General features: G+C 54.4%; 1 protein-coding gene and 1 pseudogene across 18 annotated transcripts in view; both read right to left on the bottom strand.

The window, feature by feature from the left end:
• CTTN (cortactin) overlaps window positions 1-16,455 on the bottom strand; it is a 40,448-nt gene that overhangs the window by 12,032 nt on the left and 11,961 nt on the right. For 6 of the 18 annotated variants that reach the window (XM_015434330.4, XM_005576967.4, XM_045372315.3 and 3 more), the window contains 8 exons: window positions 12,228-12,338; window positions 11,150-11,204; window positions 9,789-9,899; window positions 7,066-7,176; window positions 6,413-6,523; window positions 4,948-5,058; window positions 3,532-3,587; window positions 806-875 (listed from right to left, as the gene is read on the bottom strand). In XM_015434330.4, coding sequence (XP_015289816.1) covers window positions 806-875; window positions 3,532-3,587; window positions 4,948-5,058; window positions 6,413-6,523; window positions 7,066-7,176; window positions 9,789-9,899; window positions 11,150-11,204; window positions 12,228-12,338 — 736 coding nt within the window. Of the gene's footprint in view, window positions 1-805; window positions 876-3,531; window positions 3,588-3,921; window positions 4,006-4,947; window positions 5,059-6,412; window positions 6,524-7,065; window positions 7,177-9,788; window positions 9,900-11,149; window positions 11,205-12,227; window positions 12,339-16,455 lie in introns of all 18 variants that reach the window. The other 12 variants (XM_005576968.4, XM_074012949.1, XM_074012947.1 and 9 more) reach the window with 6 other exon arrangements.
• Window positions 8,711-9,711, bottom strand: LOC135966981 (uncharacterized; annotated as a pseudogene).

Genomic DNA, 16,455 nt, shown 5'->3' on the forward strand with positions numbered 1-16,455 from the left:
AGCCAGGATGGTCTCGATCTCCTGACCTCGTAACCCACCGGCCTTAGCCTCCCAAAGTGCTGGGATTACAGGCGTGAGCCACCACGCCGGGCCACATTCCTCTAATTTCTAATATAGTCAATATCATCAAATACATCAACGTCTTGGGGGGTTCTCACTAGTGGTCAAAGTGTCAAAGCGTCCTGGGCCCTCCAACTCTGAGAACTGTGGATCCACGGCTCCCCTAGTAAGCAGTGGTAGCTCTCCGCATCCTGTGTTAAATTTAGCACTTGCTTTCATGTACGATATTTTCCCCAAGTACCTGACTCTCCGGGGCATGGGCCACCTCTGACTCAATCGTGTGTCCAGCACAGAAAAGGGCAGGTTTCGAGCTCCCTGGTCAAGGGCCCAAGAACAAGCAGCAGAGAGAACGTCTGCCGTCGCCTGCACACACACGTCATGACGTCTTCCTCCTGCCACAGCTGCGACCCAGTGGCTCAGGGAGCCGGGCAGGCCCCAGCTGCTCCCAGGAGCTGGTCACTGGCAGTGTGGAGGGACCCTCGTGGATGTGCACGTAACCCCTTTGCTTTGGGAAGAGGCCCTCGAAACGGGCCCCAGCGAAACGGCCGCACCAGGCTGCGTGTGAAAGGTGACTCTACACCTCTGCAGGAGAAGCAGGATCTTCTTCAAAAGGATCATTTTCTTTCCCAAAAATACGCAGCAACAACCACGCTTTCAACTAGTGGTGCGTCTGCTCCCGGCTGCGTTTCACCTCAGTGTTTTCCTGGGAAACCACACGGTGCTCCCGGTATCAGCCAGGACTCACCAGCTTCAACAGGTACCGTCTTCTGGTAGGCGGAGGACACCTGGGTGACATCCTCAAAGGTGGACGCGTTCTGTGGAGATAGGAATTGGGCGTCAGAAAAGCACTTTTCTCTTTTCTCCACGCCCTGTGGCAGCTCCTACCAGATGCAAATGCCTTCCTCAGATCTTCCCAAAGGCCCAGCCACACAGCCCAGAGCACTCTTCATGGCCTCTCAGTTTTGCAAACTAACTGAGGCATGAGAACGATTACCCACCACATTTGCAGGCAACCGTGAGTCAGCATGAGCATAAGAAATACATGTATCTCCATCTGCTCTATCATACACCAATTCTGGGATCTGCCTCACGCCTTCCCCACCCTCCCTCGCCACCCAGAGGTGTGAGCATTGACAGGAAGCAGAAGACGCTGGGGACACATGCAAGCCTCCGGTGGCCCGTCCTCCACACCACACCACGCAGTGGTGCAGTCACACCTTTCTGCATTGCGGGGGACTCAACTCCAGCCTGACCAATGAGCAATGACTCTCACATAGGACTCAGGTGGAGACTGGCAGGGCTCGTGGAGACTAGTGGCCGTCCCCAGTCTCACTGTGGGTTTCACTACCTCTGATGAGAACACCTGAGGCTCAGAAGCCACCAGAGCCCCCACGCCATGGCCCCTTTCTGCCCAGCACCTCCTGCTTGCCCCCTTCCTGGCCTGCCTGTCCTTCCTCGGACCCTGCTCCCTCCTCCTGTCAGTCAGCTCCAGCGTCTACTCCATGTCCCTTGAGCCGCTTGCACCTGTTCAAAGGCAAGGCCATCAGCCTTACTGGGTCCCGTCACCCACTGGGCCCTCTGCAGACATCACCTCGCCCTCAGGGGATGACCTCACCTCCCAGCCTGGGTTGTAGCCCCATCCCCACAATGTACGGGGACCCAGGCAGTTACATCACTCTCTCTAAGCCTTGGACTTCATCACACAGCAAACCAAAGGAGAGAAGCTCCACCCCGTCCTGGATGAAAGACAATGACACCGGCCGGGCGCGGTGGCTCAAGCCTGTAATCCCAGCACTTTGGGAGGCCGAGGCGGGCGGATCACGAGGTCAGGAGATCGAGACCATCCTGGCTAACACGGTGAAACCCCGTCTCTACTAAAAATACAAAAAGAAATTAGCCGGGCGTGGTGGCGGGCGCCTGTAGTCCCAGCTACTCCGGAGGCTGAGGCAGGAGAATGGCGTGAACCCGGGAGGCGGAGCTTGCAGTGAGCCGAGATCGCGCCACTGCACTCCAGTCTGGGCAACAGAGCTAGACTCCGTCTCAAAAAAAAAAAAAAAAAAAAAAAAAGAAAGACAATGACACCAAACGCCACACCCCTACACTGCCTCCCCACGTGCTCACAAGCTCAGCGGTCACTGCCAACACCAGCAATGCTGACCACAGACACCCACAGCACAGCAGTCCCTCAGGTTCGGGCCCCAAAGCCACAACCTCTGACTCACCCAGAGGGGAGCTCCTTCCCTCCACCCGTCCCAGTGCCTCGCAAGGCCCCCGCTACCTCGCTGGTTCCCCTTGCCCAGTGTCCTCTGACCGCATGCCTACTCCCCTCCCGACTCTGCATGCCACCCGGGCCTGGCCCCAGCCCTACCCCAGCTTCCTCTCACTGACACCCACATCCGCTATTCCCAGTTCTTCAGCTCACTGTCGGCCCCACGTCCACCCCACACCCACCCGACTGCTCCCTCCCCTGCGTCCCTTGGCGCCAAACACCATGCCCTGCTTCTCTACCACCTGAGCCCCTCCAGTTCTCCTCAGGACCACACCCCCCTGTCCAGGCCATTCCCCACAACCCAGACTCCACGCTGAGGCTGGCGGATTCTCAAAGCAGACCCCCAAAGTGTCCCTTACCTGCTAACCCTTCTGGGGCCATGCATGTCACCTAATGGCGTGCAGAACGCCCTGTGGTGTGTGGGGCTCTCCAGGGCCAGCTCTGTCCCCGCTCCCCGCCCTCCCTCTGCAGCTAGGCTCCTTGAGAACCTGCTGTGATTCCTGTCCCACCCAGGCCCACACCTCGTCCCTCCGTGGTCTCCTGAGCCTTCTCTCCTGAACTCCCGCCTGCCCTCAGAAATGAGCCCCGGCTACGGCTCCCTGGCGAGCCCAGCCCAAACACCTGCTCTGCCCGCCCACGCCCCCAGAGCCCACATCAGGAGCCCCTGGATGGTGCTGTGTGTGGTCAGCTTCGAGGCAAGGACTGACCCTGCCACCCCTGACCGCAGGCCATGCATAGGAGCAGGCAGTGTGGGGCCCGCGTCTCTGTGAGGCTGAAGACGGGAGACATGGCTCATCACGGCACAGGCAGCGCCGGCCACCAGTGGGGAAGCCCCACACGTGGTCTAACACTCGCTTCCAATCTCATTTACTGTTAAGAATTTAAGTTCAAATGGACATGAGCCCTCGAGGCTCTCGCCTCTCATGTTAAACGTCTGGGTTCCTGTGGCAGCCCAGCCGTCCACTGCTGTGCCACAGCCAGGTGCTGAACCTGCCTGGCCTCGGGCCCCCAACTAGGAGGGGGGCCAGGGCCAGCGCCCATCCCACAGCACGGCCATGAGAAGCACAGGACACATCATGTCCACCGTGATGGAAACCACCTGTGCCCCACCCCAGTGCGTAGGTGCCACCCGCACCGTGAGCCACGCCCACCAAGAGTCCCTGCAGGCAGACGACACTAAGCTCCGGGTCTGGAATATTTACCTTATCCATCCGATCCTTCTGCACCCCATACTTCCCGCCGAATCCTTTGGAGTAGTCTGAAATGTGGCAAAACACAACACTTACTGTGCGGCGGAGGCGAGCGTGGGGGTGGCCGCGGGTGCATGCAGACAGATCCGGAAACAGCCCAAGAAGGTGCACCACAGCGGGAAGAAACGAGAATGGCCAAGCGAGGCTTCACTTGCAAGGCAAGTTTTGCTTCCACCCATGGTCGTGAGACCCAGGCAGTGAGAAGCAGGGCACAGGCCGGGGGCGGGCTTCAGCATTCCCTGAGGGGCAGGAGGGGCGGCAGGCGGCAGGCAGGAGCTAAGCGAGGAGAGGGCACGGACAGGCCTTTGCAACGCGCCACTTCAATAGCACAGTCTTCCGCACCAGCACGGGCTTATTCTCAGCTGCTTCCTGTGCGCCTGCTCTACTGAGCGCTAAAAAGAGGCTCAATCGCAGTTTGTTCTCTTGCTTTTTAAGAGAAAAAAAAAATCCATGTGGAAATTCTACCAGCCAAATCCTTCTGCTGCAGCAACACAGATCCACATGAAAGTCACACTGTCATGCAGGAGTGATGCCTCGGAGAGCCACTGCCATCTCCATGCAGTCTGCGGGACCACCCCAGGTGTGTCTACCTGCCCACACCTGAACACTGCTGTGTTTCTAACGCTGCAGGTGGAAAGTCTAGAGTCTGCCCTGCAAGGTTAGGGAATTACTATTTTTCCAATTATGTGTTCAGGTTCTAATAACCAAGTCCAAATTTTAAAGGTAACATAACTGCTCTAAGGAAGGATGCAGAGCTGGCTCTGCGTACATACTGTGTGGCTCTGTGTGGAGATGTTACACACATACGGTGTCATCAAATGAAACAAACAAAAAACCTCCCAACCCCGGCCAAAAACACCACCACAAATGAAACACAGAAACCACACAGAACACGCCTGTCTCCTGGCCCTTGCTGCTACGAAGCCCCTGGTCAAACGGCCAGCGGTTTCGTTGAACCAAACACCTCTCTCCTCATCTGGAAGGCCTGACTCAATGGCTCACAGCAGCCACCATTACCAGCAGAACAGCCTCGGGCAGAATGCTGCTGGAGACCGGAGATGCCCCGGTCCAGAGACTGGAAGGGTCACAGGGTTCGAAAGACGGCACCCACACACTAACTGGTACATCCTGCCATACGCAGATCACAGGTTCACAGGGAAGAAAGTGAAGCGGGGAAGAGAAGGGAACCATTCAAAACCAGTGTCGCTCTAATAGAAATGGGTTTCAAGTGCCCAACAGCCTGACAGCTGACAACTGGTGACACAGGAGGACTGTGCTGCAGGCGCGGACGGTGAGCCCTGAAGTCTGTGCTAGAAGTGGCTGCATGGGACGGGGAGGGTGGGGGTAAGAGGCTGGTGGCAACTGTGCCTTGCTGGGACTCGTGCTTGGCCAACTTCTCCTTGTAATCAAACCCCACAGCAGCGGAGTCCTGCCTCTCCGACTGAATACCGAATTTGCCTCCGAAACCAGTCTTATAATCTGAAAATCCACAAGCAACGGTGGGGAAAACAACCAAGAGAGGAAACACAGTTGGGTTAGAATTGCATGAGCATGCGCAAAAATCAAACACAGTTTCCAGAAAGCAAGGACTCTCCTGAGCTTACGGCCTTTGAGATCCTACTCCCAGGCTCAGCGCCAGAAGGCGGCTCCAAAGGTCAACGTTAAAGAATGAACTTAAAATCTGAACACTCGGCCAAGATGTGGAAACGGGCTAAGAACTGCACTTCAAATAATTCAGTAAAGGCACTCCAGGCTGTGCGGTTCATCCCTAGGGTCCTGCCCACACGGCAGACGCGTGCGCGTATCTGTGTACACGGGAGGAGAGACCCTGCAGATGCGGAGGGCGCAGCCCCATCAGCCCCGCTCCTGCTTATCTCAGGGCTGGGTCATACTCAAAGCGTTTCAGCCCCTTAGGTTCCTTTCCCCAGGGAAAAGGGACCCGTTCGGACAAGAGAACACTTTCGGTTCAAAAGTAAGTATCTCCTGCCAGACACCGTGGCCCACTTTATAGACAAGCAGCCTGGACGAGGAGCACTGCTGCTCCTGCACCTCCTGAAGGCAGAAAACAAGCGGCATCCCAGGAGTGCTGCAGGTCTGGCCCATGTGCCCACTCCCGGGTAAACCCAGCCCCCTGCTGCAGGCTTGGCCCATGTGCCCACTCCCGGGTAAACCCAGTCCCCTGCTGCCGGCTTGGCCCATGTGCCCACTCCCGGGTAAACCCAGTCCCCTGCTGCCGGCTTGGCCCATGTGCCCACTCCCGGGTAAACCCAGCCCCCTGCTGCAGGTCTGGCCCATGTGCCCACTCCTGGGTAAACCCAGTCCCCTGCTGCAGGTCTGGCCCATGTGCCCACTCCTGGGTAAACCCAGCCCCCTGCTGCAGGCTTGGCCCATGCACCCCCACTCCTGGGTAAACCCAGCCCCCTGCTGCAGGCTTGGCCCATGTGCCCACTCCTGGGTAAACCCAGCCCCCTGCTGCAGGTCTGGCCCATGTGCCCACTCCCGGGTAAACCCAGTCCCCTGCTGCAGGCTTGGCCCATGTGCCCACTGCCGGGTAAACCCAGCCCCCTGCTGCAGGCTTGGCCCATGTGCCCACTCCCGGGTAAACCCAGCTCTCTGGGGCACCAGCCCCGTGTCAGCAGGGAGGGGTCATGACTACACTAGCTGGAGAGTTTCTGGAACTGGGAGACTGGGGGGGGTGCACAGGACAACTTCAAACAGTGAAAACAGAACAACGTGCAGCAGGCACACGCAGACACAACACACACACACACTGACGCACAAGAACAAAGACAAACTTCCAAAACCATCTCGCGGACAGGCAGAGGGAATGTACCTTTTTGGGATTCATGCAGCTGCAATTTCTCCTGGTGATCCCAGCCAAGGGCACATTTGTCTTGTCTGTCTGTCTGCACACCAAACTTTCCTCCAAACCCTTTCACATAGTCTACATGCACAATGAAAGGCCAGAACCCATCATTAGCAGGTAGTGCGGGTCACAGGCAGAAAGTATGTTCTCAATACAGTTAAACACATTCGAGTCACTCAATCTGCCCTTCCCTTCTGGATCTTTGGTAATACCTTAGATAACATCCACGAAGAGGCCCTCCTTGGAGAGTGGCAGGAAATAACCTAGTCTATGACCTCAGCATTGTGATTAAGCCAGACAGGACCCCACGGAAGCTCCCAGGTACGCGGCTTCCACCCGCACCACGAGGCAGCACAGGCTCACACGGGCAACATGGACGTGCGGGGCGCGGCCGCCACGATAAGCAACGCCGCTGGGGCTGGAGCGCCAAAACATGCAAGCTCCGAGTTCTTATTTAGTAGCGTGTTTCCAGATGTGCCGTTTTCAAGTTGGGTACTTAATGAAAACGAGACATCTACATTAAGGGCTGTCAATAACGCTTTGTCTTTCCTTTTCCGGAGTGGCTACCACCTGCCACATCACTAGCTGCTGGCTGGAGGGTAAGATAAAACGGAAGACACCTTTCTGGGACTCGTGCTTCTCCGTTTTGCCTTGATACTCAAAGCCAACGGCGCTCTTATCCACTTTGTCCTTGTCGATGCCGTATTTGCCACCGAAACCTTTGGAGTAATCTAAACACAAACAAAAAAAGGACTGCTTTAAAGGGAGCAATGAAATCAGTGAACACGCAAGGGTCTTAGCAGTCCTTAAGAAAGGCTTTTATCGTTTGATTAAAAAAACACAAAAATCCTTCGGGTCCACTGTAGGGCCACTGAATAATACAGACAATATTTAAAGGTGCTATTTATGTGTAATAACAGAAACATAAACAGTGGTTAGCAGAGGTGGGGGCATGTGCCTGCAACCCAGCTACTCAGGAGGCTGAGAAGGGAGGATTGCTTGAGCCCAGGAGGCTGAGTGCAGCCTGAGCAACATAGCAAGACCCCATCTCTAAGTTAAATCATTAACGAATTTTTTAAAAATTAAAAAAACAGGCCGGGGGTGGGGGCTCACACCTGTAATCACACCACTTTGGGAAGCTGAGGTGGGAGGATCACCTGAGGACAGGGGTTTAAGGCCAGCCTGACCAACATGATGAATCCCCATCTCTACTAAAAATACAAAATTAGCTGGGCGTGGTGGCCCACACCTGTAATCCCAGCTACTCGGGAGGCTGAGGCAAAAGAATCACTGGAACCCAGGAGGTGGAGGTTGCAGTGCGCCGAGATTGCACCACTGCACTCCAGCCTGAGCAACAAGAGCGAAACTCCATCTCAAAAAAAAGAAAAAAAAATTATTATTATTTTTTTAAGTACAGCAGAGGCTGGACACGGCAGCTCACACCTGTAATCTCAGCACTTTGGGAGGCTGAGGTGGGCGGATCACGAGGTGAAGAGATCGAGACCATCCTGGGCAACATGGTGAAACCCTGTCTCTACTAAAAATACAAAAAATTAGCTAGGCGTGGTGGCGCATGCCTGTAATCCCAGCTACTCAGGAGGCTGAGGCAGGAGAGTCTCCTGAACCCGGAAGGCGGAGGCTACAGTGAGCTGAGATCGCGCCACTGCACTCCAGCCCGGCGACAGAGCGAGAGACTCTATCTCAAAAAAGAAAGTACAGCCGACGAATTCCTGTAACATCATTCATTGCATCCAGAAGCTAGCAGGAGATGAGAGTTTATGATAAGGCTCTCTAAGGGGAGGAGGTGGCACAGGGGCAAGACTTTCAAAGGCCACTCTTCACAAACTGAAGCAAACAGGGGGATACCAGGAAACAGGACACACACAGCATCTTCCAGAAACACCAGTTCTACTCAGAATGAAGCCATTTAGCATGTCACTGTGATACCAAAACATGAATCTCTCATGAACCCACTAAAAGTAAAAATGCAGAGGATCAAGGCCTGGGAGAGAAGGCCTGAGGCATCTGAGGAGGCTTGAGTCTGCCCAGGTGCTCGGCCCATGCTCCCAGGCTCACTGGAGTCATACACTCACGCGGCTTCACGGAGCACGCACTGCTCACAACTGTGCGGTGTGGGAAGAGGAGGAATGGATTGTTCCCAGGAAAGAGGCAGAGAGCAGAGGCAAGCAGCCCTGTGCAGTAGGCAGGGCCTGACCGGCAGGAAGGCCAGGCCAGGCCAGTCCGCAACAAACTGCAGGCCAAGCTGCCCTTCACGCCACTGGCACTTTCCTCAGGGAAATGCCAAGCCAGAGTGGTCGGATCTTCCAGTGGTGTTTCTTGGTCTGGGATTTTTTTTTTTTTTTTTTAGAAATCTGAGTTTTTAAATAGTCAAGCTCTCAGTTTTCAAATGTTGGCAAATATTTTTAAAAATTTAAATGTGCAGGCCAAACAAAAGAGGCACAGAGAAACGGGCAGGCCGCAGCCTCTGCAGCCCTGGGAAACTCTCTGAGTGCTGGTGTACAGGTTACGCCGTGGGGAAGGAAGAACTCAGCACAGCCTCCAAGGACAACCTGGCAGTATCTATGGAAATTTTACATTCAATAGACTTCGACCCAGCAATTCCACATCTAGGAGTGATTCTTTTGAATAATCATTCGTGAACAAAACACAGGTACAAGAATGTTCCCTGCAGTCAATTTTCAGTCGGGTGCGGTGGCTCACACTTGTAATCCCAGCACTTTGAGAGGCCGAGGCGGGCCAATCACCTGAGGTCAGGAATTCAAGACCAGCCTGGACAACATGGCAGAATTCCGTCTCTATTAAAAATACAAAAATTAGATGGGCATGGCAGCATGTGCCTGTAATCCCGGCTACCCGGGAGGTTGAGGCATGAGAATTGCTTGAACCAGGGAGGTGGAGGTTGCAGTGAGCAGAGATCACGCCACTACACTCCCTCTAAAAGAAAAAAAAAAAAAAATTTACAGGTCACACCTGTAATCCCAGCACTTAAGGAAACCAAGGTGGTGGAGGATTGCTTGAGACCAAGGAGTTCAAGACCAGTCCGGGCAACATGGCAAGACCTCATCTCTACCAAAAAAAAAAAAAAAGAAACAACCTAAATTCCACATTCAAAAAAGGAATGGTTACATGGACTCTGGAATCCTCCTATGATGGGGAACTGTGCAGCCATTCAAATTAGGAAAAGCCCACATACACTGGTACTAAAAGAACACCAAACATTTTAAGTTAAAAAATCTACAACAATCATCTGTGAGGAGAGAAAATGCCCTCGTGGGTGCTTCTGGAGCAAACGCATGATTCCAGACCATGGGGTCCGCCCCACCTCTCTGTGACTCGTGCTTCTCTGTTTTGCCCTGGTAGTCGAAGCCCACCGCGCTCTTGTCTACTCGGTCAGCCTGCACGCCGTACTTGCCGCCAAAACCACTGGAGTAGTCTGAAGAGACAGGGCAGCAGTTAGCACGTGGGCCTGAGGACAAACTAAACTGTCCCTTTTGTTAAACTAAGCAGAAGTGTGTAGTGGTTACAACTCACAAACAGATCAAGCACACATTTTACCATGTACAACAAGCCACCCACTGCTCCATACAGGTGACGCTGGACCTGCTTCGTAACAGGTACATGGTGGGGTTCCGCGCCCTGTCAGCTGTTACAGGGCAGTTCCTTTGTGTGGTCAGAAATGAAGCTGCATGCCCGCTTTGAAAATCAACTGCTCAGGTAAAAGTTGGAAAGCTTCATACAAAGAACCAGTACTTTGGGAGGCTGAAGCTGAGGCAGGCGGATCACTTGAGGTCAGGAGTTTGAGACCAGCCTGGCCAACATAGCAAAATCCCATCTGTACTAAAAAATAGAAAAATTAGCCAGGGGTGGAGGTGCACATCAGTAATCCCAGCTACTTGGGAGGCTGAGGCAGGAGAATCGTTTGAACCTAGGAGGCGGAGCTTGCAGTGAGCCAAGATTGCGCCACTGAACTCCAGCCTGGGCAACAGAGCTAGACTCTGTCTCAAAACAAACAAACAAACAAAATGAAAAAAATGGAAAGAGAAAGCCTCGTATGAAGAAAGCCACACAGCTGAACACGGGAAACGAGACCCTGATCCTCCCTCTGCCTGCCCACACCACAGCTACCTCCACCTGGACTGCACCGAGACTGCTTAAGGACTGAGAGCTTGTTCCCCCGGATGATGCAATGACACTAAAAGAGGAAGAACTAAATAAGCTTGCAAAAAATAAACCGAAAACTTGAAGGTAGCGATATGCTTTGGTCTTTCAAAAAGAGATAGTATGATGTAATAAAGATTAATCACCAGCAGTTAAGACCGTATGTGTATAATGAAAACAAGAATTTAACAACTCTGGTTTCTATCCTTAGAGGGGGAAGTTAGCTTTTTGCTGATAAATCTGAGAGCTCTCTTCTCCAGGAGGAGCACTGCCCAGATGAAGGGAGGGCAGCTTCCGCTAAAGCGGGAGGCTCCACAATGACAGCAGATGCCAGGGCTCCAAGGAGGCTGTGTAACGGGGAATGCATCCGTCATGTGGCATCCGGATGATCCAGAAACATGAAGAGGAGGGCAGAGTCCTCCTTGTGGCAACAGAAACCGCTCGGGAAACGGCTTCAGGTGGCCGTGACTCTCCCCATCAGGGCCCCTGGCGCGCCGGCCTCTTTCCGCGCCTTTCGTGTCTCACCTTTCTGGGAGGCGTGCTTCTCAGTCTTCCCCTGGTATTCAAAGCCTACGGCAGACTGTGGTGACCAAAAACACATTAGCGAGTGGGGAGAAATACATTTTTTCAATGTCCCTGAAACAATCTCTCTGAATTAATTACATGAAATTTTTAAAAACATGAAACATGTTATGTTGTGACCTCTGGGTTCCTAAGCCAGGTGCAGGTGGCAGTAACGCAAGAGCTCTGGCATCCTAAACGGACAGGACAACAAACGTTCTGCAAGGCCCAGTGGACGGCGCGGGCCAAGCTGTATCCATGGCGACCTGCCCTCCCTAGCATGTGGCGGCAAGGCGTCCTCAGCCGATTCATTCCACGGGTTTCACGAAAACTCGCTTCTCAAATAAGTCATGCTGAGAACATTAATATTAATAACAGGAATAGCAGTGGCCACCAGGGGTGCACTCCCACCAGCCAGGTACTGCGATGGGCATCTGAGCACACCCGTCAGAGAGGTGTGATCATCCCCCTCATTTCACAGACACATAAATTCAGAACCGTGGCTAATATGTCACAAAGCCACAATCTGCCACCAGCATCAGCTCCCTGCTCCCTCCAGGCTCCAGATCGCTCCTCTATTAAACAAAAGAGCCGCCAGCCCCAAGCTGAAGAGAATCAGAGAAGAGGCTCGGGCCCAGGATGACTGCAACAACATCCTGACGCAAAGCCTGAGTCCTGGACGCAACGAGCGCATCCCGCTCCCCGGAACACGCTCTGAGGCCACTCTGTCACAGTAGCACACACATGAGAAACACGGGCAGCAATGGTCCCTGCTGGCACATTTGGACAGACACAGGGCCGTCCAGTACTGGGGCACGTAGTGAAGAGCGACCGCAGGGACTGCTGTAGCAAGCCCTCCGCATCCCGCTTCCTCTCCCTGGGACCAGGCTCTCAGAGCATCCTGGGAGCGGATGCCCCTCTCTGCGGTCCCACAGAGCTGGAGGGCACCTGCCTGCCACTACAAGGCGCAATATGGCTCTGATCTACGGGGAACGCTCCCCCTTGCCCCAACCCCCACCAGCCCCAGCACCACATCACTCACCTGATCAACTCTGTCCATCTGGACACCAAACTTGCCTCCGAAGCCGCGGACCGAGTCTACCTGTGAGCAGTGCTTGGAAAGTTTCGACTGATATTCGTGGCCGACAGCTGACTGGAACAGGGTTCAAACACAAAGCATGAGACACTGACGACACTGCGGCACTTCACTTCCTCCCAGAGCAGGGCTGGGGAGGCCACCTCCTGCTCAGTGCAGGGAAACCTTACATGAACACACCCATCTGGGGAGCCAAGGAGGGGGCCCGACTCCTGGGAGGTCCAGGTCCTTGGTGCAGGCTTTCATGGCCCACCCCAGCCCTTGGGCTCCTGGAAGCTGCACACGACCCCTGGCCACAGGTTGGGGCCACCAGTGGGGATGTCTGACACCACTGGGCATGAAGAAGGGACAAAGAGCTGGCGGCCTGTGGCAGGATCTGTGAGACCCGCCGGTGTGGAGGCTGCTGGCGTTTACTGAAGTGGGACCTCTGCGAATCACATGACCCAAGAATCAGCACAAAAAATAGTCTGCAAAACACAGGCTCATATTCGATTTCTGCTGAGCAGCACCCCATTCAGGCAGGAGCCAGGTGCCGGCCCCAACGCCAGCTCGCTTCAGCGTCATTAATGTCGTCAGCCCCCGTCAGCGCACACAGGTTTGAGGACCTTCTGTTCGCCAAAGCCACCAGGTAAAGCCGAGGGTTCCCCTGGGCTTTCCAGACCCGGTGCCCAGTTCTTCTCTAAATAACGCCTCTGGGACAGCCACATCCATCCACAGGTGTGCTGTCCACAGCTGCTTTTGTGATTCCGCAACTCTGTTCAGCAGTTTCAACGAGACCCTCTGGTCCACAAAGCAGACAAGATCTCCCACCTCAAAGCACCGGCCCTGCTCCAGCCCTGACAGTCCCACGCTCGGGCACACCGAGGCCCCAGGGTTCTGAGGCTCCCTGCTGACAGCAGAGCTGGGTCAAGGCCTCCTTCACGACAGTGCAGGCATGTGGCCCAGCAGACGGTGTGGAGAACGCCCACGGCACACCGGGACCCGTCTTCTCACTCCCTCTAGTATGTGGAGCTGCTCATACTAACCCGAGCAGCATCCCACACCGGTGCTGACGCAGCAGGCAACTCAGAGCGCGTCCACTCTTTCCCCGAATGAAAAGTAGGCTTTGCCCTAAGCCTCGGGCCTGTGCTGCGCCCTCTTCTTCCCACGTTTGTTCTGAGGTCGGCAGCTGACTCCTCATCCACACGAGCTGTCACCTCCAAACCCTCTGTGGCACAGACTGCCCATCCGTGTCCTCTGGGGTCCCACCCAGAAAACAGAGATGAAGGAGTGGCAGAGGCAGACGTGCCAAACGGATTCCCCAGCATGAGTTTTCATCAGAAGGAAGTTATAGGAAAACGGATCTAAAGACATGCCCAGAATGACAACTAGGCAAAGTTTCCAACCTTTTGATGGAAAGAGATTCATCTCCAAAATTGCATTTGATTTTACGTTGATGAAATCACATGTTATTAAACAGTCATGCTGGGGAGATTGTATCTTGAAGCCTGAATGTGTAGACTCAGGGCTACGGGATGCAAGGAGACACGGGAGCAGGAAGGAAGCCTGCCCCGCGTGATGGATGTAGCCACCGCCGGTCGCAAGGGAAAGGTGCAGCGTGCTCAGGCCCCAGCGTAAACAGAATCTGGACAGCCCGTCCAGGCTCCTCTCACGTGTGCTTGTCCTCCATGTGTTCTTTTTTTCTGGAAGTCTCTAGCACATATTCCTCAACTCTTAACGCAGAGATTTCAATTTTTTATTTTTTTCAATTTCTGAAGTGGGCAAGTTACAAATAACTTAAGCCATTTCCCCTTCAGTTTGGAATCTGAGTTCAATCTATTTATTTCCTGAGACAGGGTCTCTCTCTGTCGCCTAGGCTGGACTGTAATGGTGCGATCATAGGACACTGCAGCCTCCACCTCCCGGGCTCAAGTGATCCTCCCTGCTTAGCCTCCCAAGCAGCTGGGACTGCAGGTGTGCACCACGTCCAGTTAATTATGTTTTTGTAGAGACGGGGTCTCGCTATGTTGCCCAGGCTGGTCTTAAACTCCTGGGCTCATCAGATCCTCCTGCCTCGGCCTCCCAAAATGGTGTGATTACAGATGTGAGTCCCGTACCTGGCCCTGAGTTATTTTTGACAACATATTTGTCCCGTGGTGCTGACCCGAGCTGAGAGCTAACCTGGCCCAGATGCCAGCCGGGACTGAGCAGCTGCAGCACCCCTTGCTGGACTCGCCCTGCCAGGATAGCTCTCCAGCTTGCCGGCTAAGAGGTGACAGCAAGGCTCCACAAGCCTCCTGGGCTCCAGGAGCGCACTGGCCTAAGAGGTGGGGCTCATGGCATAGGGCCAGGCATGAGGAGAGGATGACAAGTCCCGACCCTTGAAAAGCCCAGCCCAGAGGGGAGTCTCCCTGGGAAGGACAGCAGGATGAGGCAAGGACAGCTGACGAGGGAAGCAGAGGCTGCCATGGAGACGGCACAGGAGAGAGGGAAGCGAGGGCTCTTCCAGGGAGCCTGGCGCTCCAGAAGGCCTAAGTGGCAGGTTCCAGGGTGAGCGAGATTCGGGCTGAAAAAAGGTGCAGTCCAAGCAGCAGCAGAGAAGCCACAACAGCTTCCCTACCAGGCTTTCCCTGACACTTTGCCTTTCTTTTCCCCAATATGTAATTTTCACAACTCAGAGCAGGGAGCCCCATTTTTAGAATAAATTTCTCTCTGCACTAACTCCCCACAAGCCCTGTAAGCACAGGGCTTGCCTCAGTCTGGGGTGGGAAAGGCTTCCACCGACTTGCTTCGCTCACTGCACTGAACACATGGATTCCGTCTGTCCGTCTGCACATGCTTCGCTCACTGCACTGAACACAGGGGTCCGTCTGTCCGTCTGCACATCTTCGCTCACTGCACTGAACACATGGATTCCGTCTGTCCGTCTGCACATGCTTCGCTCACTGCACTGAACACATGGATTCCGTCTGTCCGTCTGCACATGCTTCGCTCACTGCACTGAACACAGGGGTCCGTCTGTCCGTTTACACTCCTAAAAGCTAGCGGACTTTTTTTAGACTCCAGAGATGATGATTTTGCACACACTGCTCTCCTCAGTGTCAGCGCATCTCTGTGGTAGTGACACAGCAACATCCATGTCTCCTTCCTGCAGATGGTCCCTCACCCCACTCCTCCCCCAGGCTATTTATGATGGTGGTTTGGGGTGCCCTGCCAGCCCACCACATCATCTACTGTGTAGGGGACAGAGCAAGGTGCAGCTCACTGTGACACAGCAACATCAGCCCGTGCCCAGCTCAAATGTTCATCCGGCTGGTGCATGAGGTGGGAGAGGTATGGAATTACCGCCTGGAATCCGACACTGGCTGAAACACTTCTTTCCACAGGGTAAAGGCAAGCATCTGTCAGGTCAGAACAAGCTTATGTTGCTTAGACTCAAAAGTTCACCTCCAGGATGTCTGTTTTACTGAAGAAACATGCAAACGCACCACGATCTCTTCCATCCTCTCTCCACGAAGGAAAAGGCAGCCGTCCTGAGCTAACGGGGCTCCCTTTCTTAGGGCAGAGAGGACCTAAAGTACGGGTGGAGCTGGAGGCATTTGGCCAACGTCCTCAATCAACGTCTGCATGGCAGTTTGCATCCCATCAATGATGGCTCCCGGGAGGCTCTCCCAGACCTCTCAAACAGAGCGAGCACTGTCCCCAGCCTGGTGGGCACCCCATTTAGACAAGGGACAGACTGCTCTGACAGTCACTGACCGCATGAAGCATGTTAGCTAGGCCTTTGGCTGAATTTCCGTGTGTGCTGTGAACCATGGGGGCCTACAGATTTGACTTTGGTCTTCGGACTGGCATGACTTAGGCTGCAAGCTGGAACCAGAGGCATTGACAATGATGACACCTGGAGCCACGATGCTTCCGGACTTCTATCCTGATCACAAGGCCGCCTCTGAGGGCCAGTCTCCCGCTCTGGGCCTCCCCACGTACCACCCGTGCTCCAGCACCTCTGAGGGTTCTCAGCGAGCTTTGAAGAAAGCTAGAGTACTTCGTGAGCAAGTCCGATCCACAGGGGTCTACTCTGGGCAAATCTCAGCCTCAGCAGATTGACTCAGAACTGCTGATCTAAGGAAAGTCTGAGGGACGACTCTGCCACTCAGTCGAGTGGTCCAAGCGCACCAGGAGCCTGGCACAGGCA

This window comes from Macaca fascicularis, chromosome 14 (genome assembly GCF_037993035.2).
Source record: "Macaca fascicularis isolate 582-1 chromosome 14, T2T-MFA8v1.1".
Taxonomy (NCBI): Eukaryota; Metazoa; Chordata; class Mammalia; order Primates; family Cercopithecidae; genus Macaca; species Macaca fascicularis.